Genomic DNA, 21,787 nt, shown 5'->3' on the forward strand with positions numbered 1-21,787 from the left:
AGGAAGGCGGTCTCTCGGGAAACACGATCCGCCCAGCCTTTGTTGTTTAAACTGCACCCGGAGCCATATTTGCTTTCAGCAAAAGGTGCCATGTCGCTGGGATCAGAAGGCTGGGTCAGGCCCGAGAGAGCGGCTGCGGGCCCCCACTTCGCTATTGTGCTCCTTCCTAGAGTTGGAGGAAGAGAAAGTGTGCCCTTTCCCATCCCGATACCTGACTCACCCACCACCCACAGGCCACGCTTCCACCTCCCATTTTCCACTTGCATTACGAGGTAATTACCTCGGGGTGTGGAATCTGCTTCCCTACGGCCAAGATTTTTAACACCATGCCCTTGGCCAAGTGCCTAGGGGTGTTGGCTTAGGACTTGGGAAGCACCCATTCTCTCGCCTTCTGCCTCCTTGGTTCCAAGACCCAGGGCTCCACGGGAGCCGGGGCCCCAGGATGGGCTTCCCGCCCCTCCTCCAGTCTCCTTTGTAACCCCACTAAGAGGACCCTAAAAGCTCAAAGACGCCTCCCCTCATTGACTGGGGAGCCCAGAGAGTGCCCCGCCGCAGGCTCAGCCAGAACGCACCACTGCCCGCAGGGATCACGGAGGCCCAGACCCGCACCCCAGTACCCCTGTCCCCGCCCGCGGCGCGCGCCCACAGGAAGGGGCGGGGCCCGGCAGGCGGGCTGCGCTGATTGGCCAGGGCCGTCCCGACGCCGAGACCCTTATAAGAGCCGGGCGGGTGCCGTCTGCGCCAGACGTTCTTCGCCGAGAGTCGCCGCGGTTTCCTGCTTCAACAGTGCTTGGACGGAACCCGGCGCTCGACCCCCACCCCGGCCGCCGCTCAGAGCCAGCAGCCCTTCGCCACTTCTTCACAGCGCCCTCGGACCGCCCCAGGCCTCCGCCGCCGCTCCAGCGCCGCGCCTCTCCTCAGCCGCCCGCCATGGCTACCACGTCCCCCTCGCAGGTGCGCCAGAACTACCACCAGGACTCGGAGGCCGCCATCAACCGCCAGATCAACCTGGAGCTCTACGCCTCCTATGTCTACCTGTCCATGGTGAGCGCGGGCGGGCCTGCGGCGGGGCGCGGGCCGGCGGGCGGGGGTGTGGCCAGCAGCAGGCTTCCCCGCCTCCGTGCGCCCTTCTGGAAAATGGAGGCTGCGCGAGGTCTCCCAGGACTTGGCTGGCGCAGAAAGTCGGGCCCTTTCCAGCAGTCCCTGGGAGGGCTCCCTCCGCGACGAGGCCCTCCTCTGCAATCCCCTCTTAGAGACTGGCAGCCGGTACGATCGGCCCAGCGGTTAGGAAACTGGGTTTTTGCATTCCTTTTTCGACCGCCACCGCCGATCACGTGACTCGTAGGCCCTCAGTTTGCTGGAGTGCCCAGCTCCCAGCCTCCTGCTGAGTAAGGGTGTCGAATGGCAGCAGCCTTGGGGTTGATACAAAGTTGCTTATCTCTTGTGGGTTTACCCCGGCCCCTTTCTGAACAGCGGTCTCCACCTCTCTGTTCTACTTATCTCGAAGACCCACTTGTGTTGAAGCATTATCGCTAAAAATCTCCCCTTCTGCAGTCATGGAAGTGTCACCCGACCTTGAGCCTTGGAATACTTGCCTCCGGGTGCTTTCTTCTTTATCCTTCTTGTGCCAGAGAGTCGTGGAGTTGTGGCCCACTAATTGAACCTGTAGTTCCTGGATAAAGTCCACCAACAGTTACTGAGCAAGGAAGTTGTTCCCACAGTGGAATTGGTTTGCACCTTACTTCAGGCTGAGTGGTAGGAGTTAGTGTTTTAAGACTGGAAATCAAATTTTTTATTTCTGCTGGTAATAGTAGTTATAGGTAAATATTGTCCTCAGTTGTCATGTGGCACAATGCTTTAATATTATAAGTCAGCAATGTACTGCACAACTGGCAAGCTCTAGAGCTTGTTTTAACATGTAATCAGGACGGAACGGAAAATGGGCTGAAAGTACAGAGTCAATACTCCAGCAATCTAACTTTAATCATATTTGGCTCTGGCTTAAGAAATTTCCTCTACACTAATACAGATCCTGAAGACATTCTGCTGCAGTCAGTTCCTATGATACTCTAAAGGAACCTTGAAGTCATAAACTTTCAAGGATCAAGTTTCAATTTTCTGTTTTAGAATACAAATTAATTACTGTTGAGTTAACCCAGGAACACTTCTGCCCCTAGTCTCCTAAGGCACCGGCCTCTTATAGCTGTGCTTTGAGAAAGAGAGGCTTTGGTAGCAGCAACCTTTTCTACCTACTGGTACAGCTTCTTTCTTGTGGGAATCCTTAACATATGTGTTCACATTCCACTTTCAGTCTTACTACTTTGACCGTGATGATGTGGCTTTGAAGAACTTTGCCAAATATTTTCTTCACCAATCTCATGAGGAGAGGGAACATGCTGAGAAATTGATGAAGCTGCAGAACCAACGAGGTGGCCGAATCTTCCTTCAGGATATCAAGGTGAACAAAAGGTCTTAGGGGTGTCCTACAGCAGTTGCCCTTAACTTAAAAAATGATGACATAATGGGCTTTGGTTTTTTTGTGCCTTTTTAGATCTGCCATTTCAACTAAAGTAGGAAAATAGTAGTGGGTTAGGATGTTAAAGCAGAAGTTGTTAAGGCACCCAAGCAGGATGGTTAGGTGTTAGGAATATGCTGGTTTGGGGGCTGATTGGTAGAGACTACAGATGAATTGACCTAACCTCCTCTTATTCAGAAACCAGACCATGATGACTGGGAGAGTGGGCTCAATGCAATGGAGTGTGCTTTGCACTTGGAGAAAAATGTGAACCAGTCACTTCTGGAACTGCACAAACTGGCCACTGACAAAAATGACCCCCACGTGAGTATTGGAAACTCAGGGGATAAGTGGAAGAAATCACTGACCATTGGCTGGGAAAACTAACCAGTAATTTCTGATTCTTTTTCTAGTTGTGTGACTTCATTGAGACTCATTACCTGAATGAGCAGGTGAAATCCATCAAAGAATTGGGTGACCATGTAACCAACTTGCGCAAGATGGGAGCCCCAGAATCGGGCATGGCAGAGTATCTCTTTGACAAGCACACCCTGGGAGACAGTGATAACGAGAGCTAAACCTCAGCCTGACTTTCCCATAGCCGTGCAAGTGACTTCCCTGGTCACCAAGGCAGTGCATGCATATTGGGGTTACCTTTACCTTTTCTATAAGTTGTACCAAAACATCCACTTATGTTCTTTAATTTGTACCATTCCTTCAAATAAAGAAATTTGGTACCCAGCTCTTGTGTTTGAAATTGTGGGATGGGCCAAAAATCTGTTTTGGCAATCTTTCAGATTCCCTAAGTGTCAATCACACTAAACAAATACTTAGAAGAATTCTTGTATTTATTAGACTCCTTAGTTGAGGAAAGATAACAAGGTGTGGGTGTGTTGAATTCAAATAGGACTGAGGACTCATGGTTTTGAATTACATGTTTCCAGTGGTTCATTCTAGTTTATACATTTTTTAATATTTATTTCTTAGTTTTCGGCAGTCACAACATCTTTGTGCTGAGGATCGAACCCGGCCGCATGCATGCCAGGCAAGCACGCTACCACTTGAGCCACATCCCCAGCCCCTAGTTTATACAGTTTTTAATGTATTAAAGGCTGTAGTAGTCCTGGACTAGTTACTTGTCCATTAAGCCAGCCATTTAAATCTGGCTGTCATGGGAACATACTCTAATGTGGACAACTGTGTGGGCATGACTGGATCAGTGTCCCGCTGATTACAGGCAGGTGAGGACCAGGCTGTGAGGCATCCCCCTTGGGAGATAAGCTAGGAATATAGTTCATCCCTATTGAAAAATTGAGAAAGTTGATGAGTATGGAAGGTACGTAAGACTAAATTTTAAGCCACAGATGATTTATAAAAATCCCCTATATACCCCTAGAAGCAAGGCCAAAATTGTTGCCTTATCCCCCCCCCCCCTTTTTGGGGGTTTTCAATAAAGCTGGGTGTTCTAACCATGAAAGAAACTGCTTGAGAATATAGAAATGGGAAGCTAGACTTCCTCTTCGTGTGATTGAGGCTGGAGTAGGATGTTTCTAATTGGGCAAAAATATTAAAATCTAGAATAAAGGGAAGTATCGTGGGTTGGTAACAACTTGAAGCTTAAGGAAGCATGAAACTGGGACATAGTTCAGTGAGGTCCCCAAAGCAGTAAGATACAACTCATGGACCTTGGATCCTGTCTCCTCTATTCCCCCAATAAACTACCATCTGCCAGTTCTTGGGATAAGGCAGCACCCTTTCTTCCAGTGATTGGGTCCTAGCATGAAGGCCTCTGGGAAAGTGCTCATTTGCCACCTCCTAACTGGGCAGTAAGTCAAGTTCTTGGTGATAGTGGAGAGCCCAGGTTCAGCCTCACAGTATTCTATCAGCCACCCCTGGCCCATCTAGGCCTAATCTGCCAACCCGCCCCCCAGCATCCTTGTAAGTGTAACTTCATATTCTTTCCGTGAATCCCAAAGAAGTCTTCTGGTGACGTCAAGCTCCTGGATGAACTGAGTATAAGCACCCGCCCACAACACTTCGGGGTTCCTGTGCATACTCCCAGCTAGTCAGGACTTCTATTCTGACAGTAATGAAACCATGGGAAGCTGCTCAGAGCAAGGGAAGCTGGGGTAGGGAAGAGGGATGCCATGACCCTGGTTTGGGTGAACAGACCTGTTTTCCAAGGTGTGAAGGGGAGCTGCGGGATCTACAGGATCTTCGAGGATTGTGTGTATATTGCTTGTCAAGCGTTGCGAATGTCTTTTGAGATGACCTTCAGGGATCTTTGGTATGTCCTTCAGGTTAAACTCAACAGTTTTCTTCCTTGCATGATGTACTTCTGGGTGCTCCCTCAAGGCCCCATCATCTGGGAGCGATTCAAAATGGTTCTTGGCCCCAGAAGTCCCAGGCTTTGGGCTTTGGTCATTTGTATCAGTGCCTGTGATGCCATGTAGCCCAGAGGGTGCTGACAGTTCTGGAAAGACCATGGGCGTGCGACTGAGGGGCGTCTGTGGGGCACTGTGGTAGCCTGGCCTCTCGTAGAGTGGAGCATCCCTGAAGACATCTACCACCTTGAGCTTCCAGGCCTTGGTGTCTTCCTGTTCCCCAGGGTTCTGTTTGTCTTTACTGGGTTGACTCTCGTGGAGGTAGGGCTTCCTCTTGGACCATAGTAGTTTGGTCTTGGAGTTTGTCCTGGGAGGGTGGTGGTCATGGGATTGCAGCCCTAGGAGGTGACTAATGACACCTTGATGATCATGACCAAGGATACCATGGTGAGTGTCCTCCTCGTCCTCCTGATTTGGCTGAAACTCCATCTCTTCTTTCTGCAGACTGGAAAAAGACACTAAGGGTTGAGTAGGGGGGTCAAAGGACCCAGGCCTGACCTTTCCTTCACCCCCCTTTGTCCCTCTCTCTGTCCCAGCCTTCCTCGCCTCTGTCCTAATCTCTCCTGTACCTCCCAGTGAGTCTCAAGGCCCTGGAAGTTCTTCCGCTCCCTCTCGCCTACTGTTACCATCCAGCCCCCTCCTCCAGCCTGGCATCTAGGGACTTCCTCTTCACCACTGGCTCCTCCCATTAAAGCCTCTTCCTCTACACCATCAGGACAACTGGTCCTCAGTAGGGAGCTTCAGATGAGGCCTAGGAGGGACTACAGGCAAGGCCAGGGAGAGATGTTCTCAACCGCAGAACGTCACCCACCAAGAGACAAGTCTGGCTTCCAGCAGCTTCTTGGGGGGCCAAGACCTTTCCTTTGCAACAGAGAGCTTACCTAGGCCAGACTGGGGCTGGCCTTTCCTGCCACCAACTTCTCCCATGCCCCAAGGCTTAGCTTCAGGCAGTCAAAGGTGACCTCTGTTTTCCCAGGCAGGTACCCAGAGTTTTGGTTTGGGGTTTGAGCTCCCTTCGCTAAGTGAGTATTCCTTGTTGTTTTTCTGTCTATACCTTCCCCCACCCTGGCCTTTAAATGCAGGGATGCAGAAAATGTAGGGCTCAAGTTCATCCTCCAGAAATCTTCCTGAGCAAGACAAGTCACCAGCTTTCACCCTTCTTCACACTAATTATGGACTCCATCCTAACTACAGCCTAATAGGCTATTTAGTTCTTAAAAGAACAAAAGGAGAACAGTGCTGGATACTGCGGAAAATGGCCTTAATATGGATCCCAACATGAGCCAAACACTCTCCAAAGCCGTCTCTGTCACCCAGGGGCAGAGGACTTTCTGAAATGGCCCTCCAGCCCACAGCAGCCAGGAGAGATTCAGACCATTGGGGAAATGAGACTGTACAGGGGAAGCTTTGGTTGCTGTGGGCGGCCTGAGGATTTTACTCGTAGGAGAACCTACTCAGGAAGTACCTGTTATAGCCTTGCCTTCTGCCTGGACATGCTTGCTGCCCCTCCCCTATCCCAGAGAACCCCACTCCACTGTCCACCCAAACACCCTAATTTGTTGAAAAAAAAAAAAAAAAACAGATCTGGTTAGAGCAAGGAAGTTCTAACATCCCCACTGCATCACTGATCACCGGCTGCTCCTGAATAAATCCCTTTCCTGTCAGCTTCCAGCCCAGACAAGGAAGGAGAGAACCTAAGACCAGAGGTTCCCCAGAGCCCTTCTCGCCTAAAGAGCCTTTCATAGCTCAGTTGAGAGTGAAGTGCAGAGTGGAACCTGACAACTGGCATAGACGTGCCCTTGGCTAGTTATGTGACTGTGGACTGGGCAACTTACTTAACCCCTCTGAACTTGTACTTGATTATCTGAAAACTAACAAAGCAGGATTATTGGGAAGAAAAAAAATAGTTAATATCTCTACAGAATGCAGTGTCCCGCCTAGCCCTGTTAGGCACACAATGGGTACTCACAAGAGCTGTTCTAAGTTTTTAGGCCCTTGCACTTGAGATGCTTCCCACCCAGTTTCCTGGCACTGCCCACCTGATGTTGAATGTGGAGCCCCAAAAGGAGGGTCTGCGGAACTGGGAAGCAGCAGCTGTGTAGGGTGGGTGGGGTTCTATCTCATTCCAGTACATGTCCCGCTCTAGGGGGGGCAGATCTTGGTGCATCTCATCCACAGACAACAGAGACACCTGGCCACCAGGAACAGAGGAGGAAGTCCAATGGAAAGGTCAGCCAGACATGACCATGAACTTGCCTGATGACTTGGGGAAGTTACTTCCCTCTCTGGACCTCAGTTTCCCAACCTGTGAATGGAGAGGTTGATGCCCTGCAAACCTCAAAAGTTGAGGTGAGACTCTTGTAAGTGAATGGCTGGCCGCAAAGTGGGGTGTGGCAAGGGAGGATAATTCCCTGTGACGCCTCTCTGCAGAATTGCCGCGTCCCCCTCCTTGGGTCCATGGTATGAGCTCCCTTCATACCTGCAAGTGCCTGTCGATGATCCAGTTGGTCTCAAAATCATCATCATCCTCTCCAAAAGGGTTGATGAGCTGTTCTGCCACCTTGGGGATGGGTGAGACTCTGGGGACCTTCAGGTAGAGATCCTTGAGGCTCTTGCTTCCCTCCCTCAAGCCTTGGATCCTACCATTTCCACACCCCATGACACCTTTCCTGCCTGACAACTGTTTCCAATTGCCACAGCGTAGGGCTATAGCCCCCCAACATGGGGCCACCGACACGTATGCTCCTGCCCTCTAGACCCTAAACCTCTTTGATTCTCCTTAGCCAGTTCCTCCCTGAATACCTCATCTGTCCCTAACGGTGTCACTCAACTGAGTCACCACCTCTGTCTCATCTCACATATCTCATCTGGAGTTTCATAATCTTACTTACTCATTCATTTACTCATCATACCTTCAAACGTATTTATTCATGGTTTGCTAACGGAACTGAGATATATGCTGAGGCTGTGTTGAATTCGCGAGGAGTCTAGGTGTCCAGTTTCCTGGGTACTAATCTCTAAAATACCCTGACAAATTCCTCAAAGAGGTGATGAGCAGCCTTAGGGTCCAGGGGATGCCTGGCAAGGCACCGGGGCACCCTGGACAATTTCAAGCATGAAATGGTGTGATCTGGTTGGATCTTTAGAAACCAAAAGATGCAGGGGGAATAGGAGCGTGTGTGTGTGTGTGTGTGTGTGTGTGTGAGAGAGAGAGAGAGAGAGAGAGATACAAGGATAAAAAGGGGAGAAAGGGACATCCCTGCCACCATTACTAAAAAACAAATACAGAAAAGAAGAGAGGAGAGGAGAGAGAGTGAGTAGGAAACAGAATGAAAGACAAGAGACAGACATCAGTCATTCTGAGCTCCCATTAGGGGTCCTGGCTCTGGGGGAGAAGGAGCTGGACAAGAGACTTGGGGTGGGGATGCGTAAGGAAAAGGGGACTGAATGTGCCTTCTAGAGGGCACTGGGGTAGTCAGCTTCACCGCTTTTGTTGTTGTAAGCAGAGGGGACAAATCCGAGGGGACAGTGAGAAGCCTCTCCAGCAGGGCCTGCCACTGCAACCTTATCCCGTGAATCCTCCTGTTCTGGACAAACCCTGGAGAACACCCTCTGGGGCACCAGATGGTTACACTGATGGAACTTTCCCTGTGTCTCCCACGCCTGCTAAACGCTTGGCCTCAGGGAAGCCCTGGGGTCAGTCAGACCTCAATTTGGATCTCTGCTTTGTCCTGTGTAAACACACATGGGGAATGCGTGGCCCCAAGGGGGTGGCCAGCCCAGCAGCCTACCTTCCTCTTGTGAAACCCTCATCTCCCAGCTCTCCATCCTCATCCCAGGTAGCTGCTGGCCACGACCCTCTGGCCACACCCCCAGCCCAGAGGCTCACCTTCAGCCAACCCATGTAGAAGAAGAACTGCAAGAACGTGAAGACCGGCACAACAAGGTCCATCTCGTGGCCCGGGTAGGCCTTGGCCGGGTTCAGAAACTGCCGGCCAACCAGGCAAGCCAGGAAGAAGCTGTACACTGCCACGGTCACCACCTGGGAGGAGAAAATGGAGGAGGTGGCACAAGAGGACTAGGAGGGACCCCGGGATCACACTAGCGAGCCTGGGTCTGTTCTCTTTAACAGGTGTGACCACACGCCTCTACCCGGCTGGGCCAGGCAAAACCTGGATGCCATGAGCTTGGCACTAGAGAAAACTTTCAAGGTGCAGCCTTTCGCTCAGCCTCTGAGTCAGTCAGCTTCCTGGGTCCTCCTAGCCTCTGTTTCCCAAAGAGCAGCCTCACCAGTCCAGTCCTCACCTGTGTGTACACCAGCGGGATACTGATCCAGTCATAGCCATACAGCTGTCCACACTGAGTACGCAAGGTGCTCATCTCCTGAGGAACAGAGGAAAGGATGGGGTTCCGACCACAGCTTGCACCCCCAGGTTCATCTCCACTTTTCCCCCAGATACCAGCGTCTGGTTTCTTGGTCCAGTCCTGGCTGTGTGGTTATGGACAGCTCACTAAACCTCCCTGGGCTCAGTCTCCTCTTCTAGCAAAAAGGAACCAGGACCTCACAGGCTCACTTAGGGGACTGAAAGGATCTTTGGAGAAGGGCTCCCTCGGGCTGTAGAAACCTGTTGGAAAAGATCCTGCACCCCCATCCCAGGCTCTGGGAAGACTCAGGGGTTCCGGTTTTCCCTCTGTAGGAAACCTTGTTCTACCTAGGCCACAACCGTCCCCACTGTGCACCCGCCCCATCTGTGTAGTGGGCTCACATTCAGCAGGCTCTGGAGCAGGACAGGGTCCCGGATTCGACCTGTAACCCAGGCCTTTGTGGACAGGTTGGCAAACCACACCCAGGGCACCCAGAACATATTGTGTGGCAAGCTCAATTTTTCAAACTGCTTGTATTCTGCGTGGGTCATAAAGCCTGCAGAGTAGAGTGAAGAAGGCAGCAGGTGGGAGAACTGCAGAAGAGGTGGCCAGCACCAGCCAGGCCCTGCTCAGCCCTTCTTCGCCCCTTAGGCCGAGTTCCTTTGGAATCCTCTTTCTTTGAACAAAAAAATCACTGGATGCCTGCAATGTGCTATTATGGACTAAGCATGGGAGAGAGGCCTGTTATTCACCAGAGACAGGTCAGGTACGGGCAAGGGCAAGGGGGAGGCCAGAGAACGATGTTCAGACCTCCAGACTGGAAACTGGAGATCAGATCAGAAGGGCAGAGTTCCCAAGTCCCCAGCCCTTCCCTTAGCTTTTTTAGGGTCTGTGACCCTACCTCAAACCCCTGTCATCCGAGGGTATGTTCTGGCCTCGCCCTACTTTCAAGTATATGATCTGTTTAGCTCTGCTCGCAGGTCCCCGACCCAATCCTCCAGTTCAGGGAATTCTGGCTCCACCCATCTTCAGCTCCTGCCACTCCAGGTCTGGCCCCGCCCCGCCCCGCCCTGGAACTCCTGGCTCCGCCCACCTGCCTGCACTAAGTGTTGCAAAGTGGGAAAGCGCTTGTAGACCGCGGTGCTGATGCTGCGCAGCATGAGCACGTGGCCGAGGTTGACGTAGCGGATGAGCGTGCGCCTCAGCAGCCGGCCTTGCTCGTCCTTGCCCTCGACGAAGCCGGACACCTGGCTCATGATGCGGTCGGGCCACGGCAGGTTCTCGTACTGGTTCCACCAGCGGGTCACGACCAGCGTCACGTAGAAACCTGAGCACGAGGGGCGAGGGGCGAGGGGCGAGCGGCTGGGCTGTGGCCAGAGGCCAGCGCCCGGTGATACCTCGGTTTCTCCATCTTTCTAATGCGAGCGGGCCCAGCCCCGCCCTTAGTGGGAGGCTCTCGGGACAGGACGGCAGTCAGAGCCTCGCACGGAGGCGCGAGAGCCCCTCGGGTCATCTGGCCCTGGGATCCCAGCCATCCGCCACCACCCGCGCCCTCCCTCCCCGCTGCGCAAGGCTCCCAGCGCGTCCCCGGCACCGCGCCTGCAGTGCCGCGGCAGGACCGCCTCCCCGCCGCCTGACTTTAGTCTCCCTGTTGCAGTTCGCACGTGTCCCTGGCCTGCACGGAGCCACCCGGCCACTGGCCTGCCTCTCTCAGTCGCAGCTCCTCTGGGTCCGCCCTGGGTCTGTCGCGAGCTGGGGCGGCCCCGGACCCCGCTCGGCCGGAAGGGGGCGCTCACCCAGCACGAAGGAAACGGGGATGAGCTGGATGTAGCTGTCGCAGTACAAAGCCAGCTTCTCGAACAGCAGCTGCTGTTCCTCCGAGAGGGCCAGCCTGAGGGCGACACGGGGGTGTGCGCGCGCCGTGAGGAGGTGGCTGAGATGGCCGCAGGTCCAGCCCGGGCCAGGGCCCACCTCCGGCCTGAGCCAGGACAAACCCCGCAGGCCCCGGAGGCCCGCTCGGATGGTCTCCTGTGAGAATCCTCACACCAACCCCCGGCTGAAGGGAAGGAAGGGCTTGCAGAGGGTCAGTGTTAGGCATCAGGGACCCTTGTAAAGGGCCAGTTGTCAGGGCCAGTTGTTTAAAAGCAAGTTGAAACTGAGTGGTCTTTTTTAAAAGTAGGATGGGCCAGGTGTAGTGGCGCAGGTCTGTAATCTCAGTGACTCAGGGGGCTGAGGCAGGAGAATCTCAAGTTCAAGGTCAGCTTCACAACTTAGGGAGGCCCTAAGAAACTTAGACCCTACCTAAAAATAATTAAAAAAAAATAATGGGGCTGGGGATGTGGCTCAAGCGGTAGCGCGCTCGCCTGGCATGCGTGCGGCCTGGGTTCGATCCTCAGCACCACGTACAAATAAACATGTTGTGTCCGCTGAAAACTAAAACATAAATATTAAAAAAAAATCTCTCTCTCTCTTAAAAAAAAATAAAATGAAAAAATAAAAAGGGCTGAGGATGTAGCTCAGTGGGTAAGCCCCTTGATTCAATCCCTAGTACCAATAAATAAATACCAACCTTTGTTATGAATATAAACTTAAGAAATTTAGGGGCCTATTATATATAAGGCTCTGAGTTCCATCTCTAGTACCATTAAAAAAAAAAAAAGACTTTTAGGTATTTGATATTTTTCAATCCATTGTAATCATTAAAGTTTTCTCAACTAAAGTGCTATCATATATTCTGCATATGTATCTGTCCTACATTTTATTGTTTAGATGAGCATTTTTTATTGAAATATGTATATATATGAACTGTGTAAGTGTGTGTGTGTGTGTGTGTGTGTGTGTGTGTGAGATGTGTGGCACTGGGAATTGAACCCCGGGCATCACTATGCTAGGTGAGCACTCTACTGAGCCACACCCCTCTCCCTTCATCTGATTTCTTTTCTCTTCCCAGGCCCCAGCTCCAGCCCCCAGGTACTGGCCAGGACCTCAGTTCAGATCCATAGTTGACTGGCACGTATGCTCCCTAGCACACTGGAAGGGCCCAGCAGAGTTTCGAACCTGTCTCCACCCTCCCAGGCCCTGGCCCGGCCCTGGCCCCAGCCCTGCCACCTGTACCTGTAAATGAAACGGATGGTGTAGTAGCAGAACAGGAAGATGAAGAACTCTCTGTAGAGCAGCTTGTAGATGCTGCCACGCCAGCACAGCAGGAGGCGGGAGAAGGAGCCCAGGCGGGCATTGGCCACTTGGCTGGAGTAGGTGATGGTCATGGCCAGGCACTGGGCTGCAGCAGGTGGGCGTGGGTCCTGGTGGGCAGGCAGAGAGAGTGCTGATGGGGTGGGTGGGGAGGCCTTAGTTGGCTCCTGTCTGGGACTCATGCATGATCTTAGCCAGGATGCTTCCCTGCGTGGGGCCTCAGCTCTCCCACCTGGACACTGGGAGCAGGGGAAGGGGATCATTTTCAAGGGCCTTCCAGCTCTGACTGCCTTTGGGAGGTGGGAACCCAAGAAAGTGAGCCCAGAGGCTGCCCCTGACCTTGGCAGAGAAAACAGGCAGGTCTGTGTATTAAGGGCATATGCCCTTAATTTTGCACAGTGACAATAACAACAGCAATGTCCACACACTGAGCTGGGCATTGTTCTGAGCTCATCTTGTTCCCTATGCTCCCTCAACTACCTGGAATGAGAAATAAGCAAGGGACCCAGGCAGCCCAGTCCACTGCCAGTGACCCTATTCCCAGAACAGAGCCTGATTGGCAAGGTTGTTCCAATTTACTGAATGGTTGCCCCAGGGCCTTTCCACCTGCTGAGCCAGTTGCCTGGGGGATGCTCTTCCTGAGGGAACTGCCTGACTCATTCCCACTTCATGACATCTCAGCAAGGATGTCCCCGGCTATCCTACTAGAAATAGTGCCTCACTGCCACCAGCAATGTGCTCCCAGCTTGTTTGATTTTTCCACCTAGTATCTATCCCCACTCAAATATAAATTATACAAGATACCTGCTGCTTGCTGCCTCTTTCTTCCTCCAAATGGAAGCTCCTGTGTTGTTCTCATAGCAGGTGCTCAATAAAACTTTATTTGAAGCAGTGATTGAATCTCCATCCTCCCCCACTTGTTCTGATGCAGCTACAAACCATGTCTCTGTGCCTGGTGCACACCAAGCTCATTCCCCACCTCAGGACCTGCAGAAGCCCACACACCTGCACTTGTACTCTGTGTACAATCATCCACCCTGTATTCCCTCAAAGCCCCAGCCCTGTCCACGTGGGGCACCCCCTACTCACAGGTGGGGCTCCAGTCTGGTCAGACGATCCCTTGTAAAGCTCTGGCCACTGGACTGGTGGGACTGAGACCCTATAGCCAGTGCCCCTGCCCACACGGGGAGGCTGGTACTGCCCACATACATGTGTGCTGAGCGATCACCTGACTCCCTAAGCCATGGCCTCCACAAAGGAGTCCTTGTCTCGGCTCCTCCTTGTAATCTGCTCAGAAGCAGCAGCCCACTCAGCCTGGCCAGGTACCTCTAATTCCTTCCTGCGGGGGTCGAGCTAAGAGCCGGAATCTGGGGCAACAGTTCCTGTACCGTGGCCCTAAAATCCAGAGGTTGAGGGGTCTGCTCCACTTGCAGCCTGACCCGTGAGGTCTTGCAGGGACCATGGGGACAGTGCTGAGCTTCATCTTCCCTTTTCCAGGCTCTACCCAGGGAGGGACCCTCTATCCAGGACCCGGGGAGCTTTGGCAACCCTGAGGGCTGGGGAAAGAACACTGGGCTACCATCACAAGTCCTGACTTCTAGCCCTGGCTCTGCGGTGACCTTTGTGGTGACCCTGGATAGGTCTCTGCTCCTCTTTTGCCTCAGCGTCCCTGTCTGAAAAGGGTGGTGTTGCGCTGGAATTTCATCACCTCAGTAAGAGTGACAGGATTCTGCTTATACTGGTGAGGAGTTCTGATTGGCTGCTGGTGACATCACAGGCTGTGATTGGTTGGCAGGATCTGTTAATAGGTGCGTAGTTGCAGCTAGGGAAGGAGGTGGGGGCTGGGAGCCCATGAGTGGAGACCAGGCCTGGGGGGAGATGACAAAGCCATCCTGGTGTTTATGGGGCTGGCTTCTAGCCAGACTGTGCAAAGTGGGAGCGAGTGCGAGCGACTGCTCAGACCCCCAGGGGCAGCTGGTTAGACTCTCAGCAGCTGATCTGATACATTTTAATACATTAATCCATTCCGAGGCTCCTCTGAGCCTCTGGGCATGATGGGTATCTACCCAACATACTCAGATTAGATTACTAAGGGAGAAGAGCAGAATTCCAAGCAGCAGTGGCTCTTGATCTTCAGTGGTGACAAGAATTGCCCACTGTTCAGTAAATAGGCAAATCTCAGGATCTTTCTCCAGAGGCTAACCCTGTGCCCTTGGGATGTTACATTTTTTCAGGTACTGAGGGAAGCATGATGTGAGTGGTCCTGGGACCACACCTCCAGAAGCCCTGATTACAACATGACCTTGAGTCTTAAAATAAATCCACTCTCCCTTCCTTCCTCCCCTTCCTCTCCCCATGCCCTGTTGCCCCACCTCTCAGACTTTACTCCCTAAGCAGTAACTACGCTGAGCCTGCAGGAGATTTTTGTACACACTGCTTTTGCCTTGACAATTCTCTGTCCCTGATCAGAGGTTGGGGGGGGGGGAGGTAGAGGGACAACAAAGAGGACAATAAAAACCTGCTTTGCAATGACCTTGGCAACTTTTCTAATCACAGCAAACAAAGCCACATTGTTGTCATGAGAGCATCTCTAGGAGATCAGGGACAGCCTTGTAGGAGTCCTTTGCTGCCTCCTTACCTCCCCTGCCTGTCCTTGACTAAAACAGGGAAGGGAGCTGTCCTGTGTCTCACGCCTGTAATCCCAGCAGCTCAGGAGGCTGAGGCAGGAGGATGGTGAGTTCAAAGCCAGCCTCAGCAACTTAGCCCCTGTCTCAAAATAAAAAGTAAGGGCTAGGGATGTAGCTCAGTGGTTAAGAATCCCTGGGTTTAAGCCCCAGTAGAAAGAAAGAAAGAGAGAGAGAAAGGGAGAAAGAGAGAAAGAAAGAAAAAAGAAAAGAAGGAAGGAAGGAAGACCAAACAGGGAAGGCAGAGAGGTGACATGGGCCTCAGTCTGCTCTTCTTCGAAATAGGACAATAACATCCGCCCCAGTGACCAGGTGAGGATAATGAATGGCAAACCTTAGTGAACACTTCAAGCCAGTGTTCTCCTGCCTGGTGCCCATTAGCATTTCCTGGGGAACAGCTACAATCACTAGTACCTGTGCCCCACCCTACAGATGCAAACTCTGTCAGCTCAGGGGTGGTATTTGTGCAGTTTTCCGGGTGGTTCTAATGCACAATCTGGGCTGAGAACCGCTGCTGTAAGGGGTTCTTTCTCTACCTTGTATTCCTTCTTCACCGATGCATGCTAACACCCCAGAGAGAGCTTTCCACCCACCAGATGATTAATACATATATTCTTAAAGTCAAACACGTGTCAGTCGCAATGCCTGGCACCTTTAAACTCTGAAGAATCCTCCTTTGTGGACAGGTTCCTGCATCCCTTGTGGTTGCCCCTAGAGGGCGCCCTTGACTAGCTGGCTCTTGTCTGGGAAGCCTGGTCCATCAGCTACCAGCCCCAAGACTGTCATCTCCCTGACCCTGACCAGCAGCCTTAGAACCCTGAGAGGGAGCTGGGAGACACTGAAGTCCTTCCTCTCTTTCCCTTGAACCCCAGAACCTCCTGACTGTGCTGCTTCATTTTCCCTGCCCCAGAATGTCGGCAGAAACACTCACAAGTCATGGTCTCTCCCACTGGGTCTCAGCCATGAAAATGGGTACAGCTGGGCACAGCTTAAAGGCACCACAGTCACCAGGTGACCCAAGCCAAGCCTAGATGAAGGACCCCAGGATTGAGCCCTGCAAGAATTCCACAAGGTAGTCATTCAACACAGCATCTCTGATGCCCAAATGGAGCCTATTCTGTCTCCTGTTTCTGAGAATTCATAGTCAAAAGAAAACCTGGAAAACACTTAAAGAGCTCGAATGGAACTGCAAGGCCTACGATCTGTGCCCAGTACACAGGGGTTAGGGAAACTTTCACGGAGAAGGGAGCATTTGTGTTGGGTCTTGAAGCTTGTGTAGGAGTTCACCGAGCGGAGAAATATGAAAGGGCATGGGGGCATTATTGAGGAACAGTTCGGTATCACAATCTTAGCCACATTTTACAGAGGGCATTGAAACTTAAGGCATGCCTTGGTCATGGTCACACAGCTGTGAATGGCTTGGTACTGAAGTCTGACTTCTGACTTTGGATTCTGTGCTTCTGCTCCCCACGAGGACCTCAGCAGTGGAGGTGAGTTTCTGAGAGTGGAGGCCCAGGGTAATGGTCTGTCAGGGTTGAAAGGAGGTCTGAGGAATGGGGGTGCACACAGGAAACCAACTAAAGCAGAGCCCATGCTCATGAGCCCCCTCACAGAGAGCCATGTCTGGGGCCAGGCAGAGCAGAGCTGGGCAGATGGTGCTCCAGATGCAGGACGCCATAGCCTTCTCATCCAGGGCGGACCTGGCAACAGGAGCCTCACAGAGGACCTGCCTCAGCTGGACAGGTAGCAAGAGACCTGGCTTGGCCGGGGACAATGGGCAAGGGGCTCTGGGGTGGGCCAACCAGGCCTGACACTGCCTCCAGCCTCTGCCCACACCCCTCTCTTGAGCCAATCAACAAACAGGGCAGAAGCCAAGAGAGAAACGGAGGGGGCTTGGCACAGCTGGACAGGGAAGGGGTACTGCCCACCCGGAAGTAACCAAGGCCCAGAAGGCCAAAAAGCACCTGTACCCTGAAGTCAGGCAGCCCTGATCCCCGAAGGCTGGAGAGATGGATATGCAAACAGGTGGACACGTGACCTCTGGCCACTCCACAAGAGCCCCCGGGAGCAGAGGCGCAGGGCAACGATGGGACTCACCTGGTTCTGGCTCCAGGAAGCCCCGGGCTGCCAGAGACAGCGGATTACCACAGAAGAGGCCAGAGCCGGCTCAAGCAGAGGCGAGGGACGTGACGTCACCGTCACCCTCAGCCTTGAGGAGAATGCCCCAAGTGGCCCCAAGTGGCCCAGACCTCCATGGACTCTGCCCTGCTGAGTGAGGCCAGCCAGGTGAGGACAGACCCACCCTGCCCCATTCCACCCACTAGAACTGGGGCTAATGGGCAGGTGAGGAGGAGGAACTGCCCGGGGCATGGACAGCCTGGCTGCCGTCACACACCTACCACGGGTCGGTGGCCGCAGTTCCTCATTTCAGATGGGCATCTGAGCTTGACAGCTGTGAGCAAATGTCAGCGATTTCTCATCCAGTTACTCATCTTGCAGACAAAGAAATGGAGGAAAGAGAGGGAGAATGACTTGCCTGGGGTCCCGAGGAGTCAGAGGTGGAGAAAGGCTGTCGAAGGTCACTGGCTGCTCCACTGGGTTTAGCGCTGCCGGGGCATCGTGGGAGGGAAAGAAGAGAAGAAACCATCGCCTGTCCACCTCCTGGGCACTTACTGGGGGACAGGCAGTCCACAAAGTGCCTTTTAGGAATGATGTCATCTCATTGTTGGTGCATAGCCCTGGGGGATAGGTAGGGTTGTCCATCTGTGTGGACAGACTTGGGGAGGATGGACAAGGGCAAATCAGAGAAAAAGTAAGCCACACTGCCACTATGTCACATCAACAGGACCCTAAGACAGCAGCTTTAAATCGCCTTTACAGGTGCACGCCTGTAATCCCAGTGGCTCAGGAGGCTGAGGCAGGAGGATGACAAGTTTAAAGCTGGCCTCAGAAATTCAGCGAGGCCCTAAGCAACTCAGTGAGACCCTGTCTCTAAATAAAATATAAAAAAGGACTGGGGATGCGGATCAGTGGTTAAGCACCCCTGGGTTCAATCCCTGGTACCAAAAACTTTAAAAAAAAAATCACCTTTACCAGCCAGGCACAGTGGTACCCTCCTGTAATTCCAGTGACTTAGGAGGCTGGGGCAAGTTCCAGGACAACCTGGGCAACTTACTGAGATCTTGTCTCAAAATGAAGAAGAAAAGGCCTGGGGATGGAGCTCGGTGATAAAGCACCCTGGGTTCCGTCCCCAGTACCAAAAAAAAAAAAAGTTTTTAATTTAAAATTAAAATAATGTCTGGGGATATAGCTCTATGGTACAGCACTTGCTTAGCATGTGTGATTCCCCAGCATTCCAAAAAGAAAAAGAAATTGTCTTTACCTACCTCCCACGCAGATTGGCTGGCTGGGAGCGCTCTGTCCACCCCAGCCTAGAGCTATCCAGCTTAGCAGATGCAAATTCAGGACATTTGGTTAAATATGAATTACTCATTAAAAAAAAGGAATGATTTTTTTAACCCAGGGCCTCACAAATGTTACGCATGTGCTCAACCACTGAGCTACACCCCTTGGGTGTTTTCCATTCTACAATGAAAAAGTCTTTAGTGTAAATATGTCCTGCATGATATAAATTCCTGGGGGAGGGATCTAGAAGCAACAGCCTCTTCTCTGTTGGCCCCTCCATTCAGTGAATTGCTTCATCAGTCTCTGACCTCCTGCTACCATCTTCTAGAACCTGGCTTCTCAAACTGAGGTCTCGGACCCAGTAGCATCGACACTATTTGGAAACTTGTTAGAAATACAAAGTCATGGCCAGTTGTGGAGTCCCATGCCTGTAATCCCAGCCACTAGGGAGACTGAGGCAGGAGGATTGCCAATTTGAAGCCAGCCTGGGCAATTTAGCAAGACCCTGTCTCAAAATAAAAAGGGCCGTGGATGGAGTTAAATGGTAAAGAAAAAAACAACAAAACAAAACAAAACAAAAAAATACAAATGCAGAATCTTGGGCCCCCACCTGAGCCCTCCTCGATCAGAACCTGCATTTTAATAATTATTACAGGTGCACATCCCAGATATGGCTTCAGACCATGACAAGAGAGATTGAAATTATTTATTGTTTCCACTTCAAAAGTACATGCTATTATATAAATGATTAGGAAACTACAGAGCATAAAACAAACAAACAAAAAAAACGAGTGAAAGAAAGAAATACACCAGTGGTAATTATTTTGATATATTTCCTTCTGTTTTTTTTTAATACCAAGGTAAAATTTCTATTCTATAAAATTCACCTTTTCCATTTGTTTATTGCTTATCTTAAACCCATGGAGTAGTATGTGTGGCTTCTCTGTGGTTTAGGGTTGAATTTCCCAAATGACAAATAATGGGGAGTATCTTCTCCTTTACTTACTTACTACTTTACTTACTGTATACCGTCACTGGAGAGATGTGTATTTAAAACTTTTGCTCCTTTCAAAATTTCCACTTTTTATTTATATTCATACTTATTTATTGCAGTACTGAGGATTGAACCCAGGGCCTCGCACATGCTAGGCATAAACTACCACTAAACTACATTTTTTTTTTTTTTAAATGGGATCTCACCAAGATGCCAGGCGGTCTGGAACTGACGATCCTCCTGCCAGCTCTATTTACTTTTTTGAGGAAGTTCTATTTATTCTTTTGAGGAAGTTCTCTGATGCATTTTTGACCTTGCCAAGTCCAAGGTCACAAAGGATTACCCCTGTGTTTTCCTCTAAGAATGTTATAGCTTTAAGTCTTGCACTTAGAAATCTGACCAATCTTGAGCTCATGTCTGCGCATCCTGTGAGGTCAAGGTCCAGTTTCCGTCTGCTGTGTGTGGATGTCTAGTTATCCGTGCACCTGCTGGTTCAATATTCTTTCCTCACTGCATGGTCTCAGCACAGTTGTCGAAAATGAAGGGGTAATAGACGTGTGGTTCTACTTCCAGACTGTCATCCTATCACACTGATCTGTATGTCTGTCCTTATGCCAGTACACTATTTTGATCCCATAGCTAGGGAAAAAACATGAAATCAAGAAGTGTGCTTTCTCCAAATTTGTTTGTTTCTTTTTTTCTCAAAGCCTGGGGTATAGCCCGGTGGCAGAGTACTCACCTAGCATGCGCAAGGCCCTAGGTTCCATCCCTAGCACTGGGAGGGAAAAAAAAAAAGATTGCTTTAGCTATTCATGGTTCCTTAAAAATCTATATAAGTTTAGTGGAAAACTTTCACATACAAAATACAAAAATCAGGGACTGGGCATGTAGCTCAGTGGTAGAGAGCTTGCTTGGCATGTTTGAGAGTCTGTGTTATATCCACAATTCTACACACACACACACACACACACACACACACTGCAGAGCCAGACTCAGTAGTGCACACCTGTAATCCCAGCAACTCAGGTGGCTGAGGCAGGAACATTGCAAGATAGAAGCCAGCCTCTGCAATCTAGCAAGAACCTATATCAAAATGAAAAGGGCAGGGTATGTAGATTAGTGTTAAACCACCTCTGGGTTTAATCCCCAGTATTAAAAAAAAAAAAACTCAGTTATATTTCTATACACTAGCAATGAACAATCTGAGAATGAAATTAAGAAAACGATTCTATTGGGACCGGGAATGTGGCTTAGCTGTGCAGCACCTATGTGACATGTATGAGACCCTGGGGTGAAATGGGGAACAAAACAACAACAATTACAATAGCATCAAAAAAGACAAAATACAAATATTTTACAGTGACTCTGTGGTTTGCTTTATAATCTGTTATGGTTTTGATCTAAATTGCCTCCTGAAAGTTCATGTGTAAGGCTCCCTGCCCAGCTGATGGCACTCTTGGGAGGTTGTGGAAACTTTAGTGGGTGGAGTCTAGTTGGAGGAAGCAGATAGATCATTGAGGTGTGCCCTTGAAGGACATATGAGGACCTGGCCCTTCTCTCTCTCCCCCGACTTGTTTCCTGTCATGATATTCTGCCTTACCACAGGCCCAGAAAAAAATGGAACAAACTGACCATGAATGAAATAAATCTTTCCTCCCTTATCTCAGATATTTTGTCATAGCAAAATAAAGCTGACTAATGCACCATCTTTATAACATCAAGTCTTCCAATCTATGAACATATGAACATGGAATATCTATTCACTTATTTTTTTTTTTAATTTCTCCCTCTCTTTCTATCCCCCCACCTCTCTCTCCCTCTCTCTCTCTGTGTGTGTGTGTGTGTGTGTGTGTGTGTGTGTGTGTGTGTGAAACCTAGGGTCACTTTACCACTTAGTTATATTCCCCAGATATTTTTATTTTTTATTTTAAGAGTGGATCTCAGGTTGGGATTATGGCTCAATGGTAGAGTGATGGCTTAGCATGCATGAGGCACTAGGTTCCCTCCTCAACACCACATAAAAATAAAATAAAGAGATTGTGTCCACCTAAAAATAAATTAAAAAAAAAAAAATATATATATATATATATATATATATATATATATATATTTAAAGTGGATCTCACTAATCTCTGAGGTTGGCTTGAACTTGCAATCCTCCTACCTCAGCCTCTGGAGCAGATTACAGGTACGTGCCACCACATCCTGCTCAATAATGTTTTTATAGTTTTTAGTATATAAGTTTTGC

At 50.6% G+C, this 21,787-nt stretch overlaps 2 protein-coding genes across 2 annotated transcripts; one reads left to right on the forward strand and one right to left on the reverse strand.

Annotated features, from left to right (window-relative positions):
• Positions 1 to 725: 725 nt before the first annotated feature.
• Positions 726 to 3,256, forward strand: Fth1 (ferritin heavy chain 1). The gene is made up of 4 exons (XM_046445557.2): positions 726 to 1,044; positions 2,312 to 2,458; positions 2,714 to 2,839; positions 2,929 to 3,256. The coding sequence occupies exons 1-4, from the start codon at positions 931 to 933 to the stop codon at positions 3,091 to 3,093; spliced, it is 552 nt and encodes a 183-aa protein (XP_046301513.1). The 5' UTR covers positions 726 to 930; the 3' UTR covers positions 3,094 to 3,256.
• Positions 3,257 to 3,345: 89 nt separating this feature from the next.
• Positions 3,346 to 14,120, reverse strand: Best1 (bestrophin 1). The gene is given in 12 exon segments (XM_058579570.1): positions 3,346 to 4,650; positions 4,652 to 5,344; positions 6,939 to 7,090; positions 7,379 to 7,459; positions 8,789 to 8,941; positions 9,205 to 9,282; positions 9,666 to 9,820; positions 10,358 to 10,591; positions 11,061 to 11,155; positions 12,379 to 12,566; positions 13,261 to 13,443; positions 13,546 to 14,120. Coding segments are annotated over 10 exon segments (1,866 nt in total). The 5' UTR covers positions 12,531 to 12,566; positions 13,261 to 13,443; positions 13,546 to 14,120; the 3' UTR covers positions 3,346 to 4,577.
• Positions 14,121 to 21,787: the final 7,667 nt, after the last annotated feature.

The sequence above is a fragment of the Marmota monax genome, unplaced genomic scaffold, assembly GCF_021218885.2.
Source record: "Marmota monax isolate L192 unplaced genomic scaffold, Marmota_monax_Labrador192_F-V1.1 WCK01_AAM20220418_F8-fsc00038, whole genome shotgun sequence".
Lineage (NCBI taxonomy): Eukaryota > Metazoa > Chordata > Mammalia > Rodentia > Sciuridae > Marmota > Marmota monax.

Coding starts and splice junctions, on each gene's coding strand:
- Fth1 (XM_046445557.2), top strand. CDS start 931: ATGGCTACCACGTCCCCCTCGCAGGTGCGCCAGAACTACCACCAGGAC. Junction 1,045..2,311: donor CCTATGTCTACCTGTCCATG/GTGAGCGCGGGC, acceptor TTCCACTTTCAG/TCTTACTACTTTGACCGTGA. Junction 2,459..2,713: donor TCTTCCTTCAGGATATCAAG/GTGAACAAAAGG, acceptor CCTCTTATTCAG/AAACCAGACCATGATGACTG.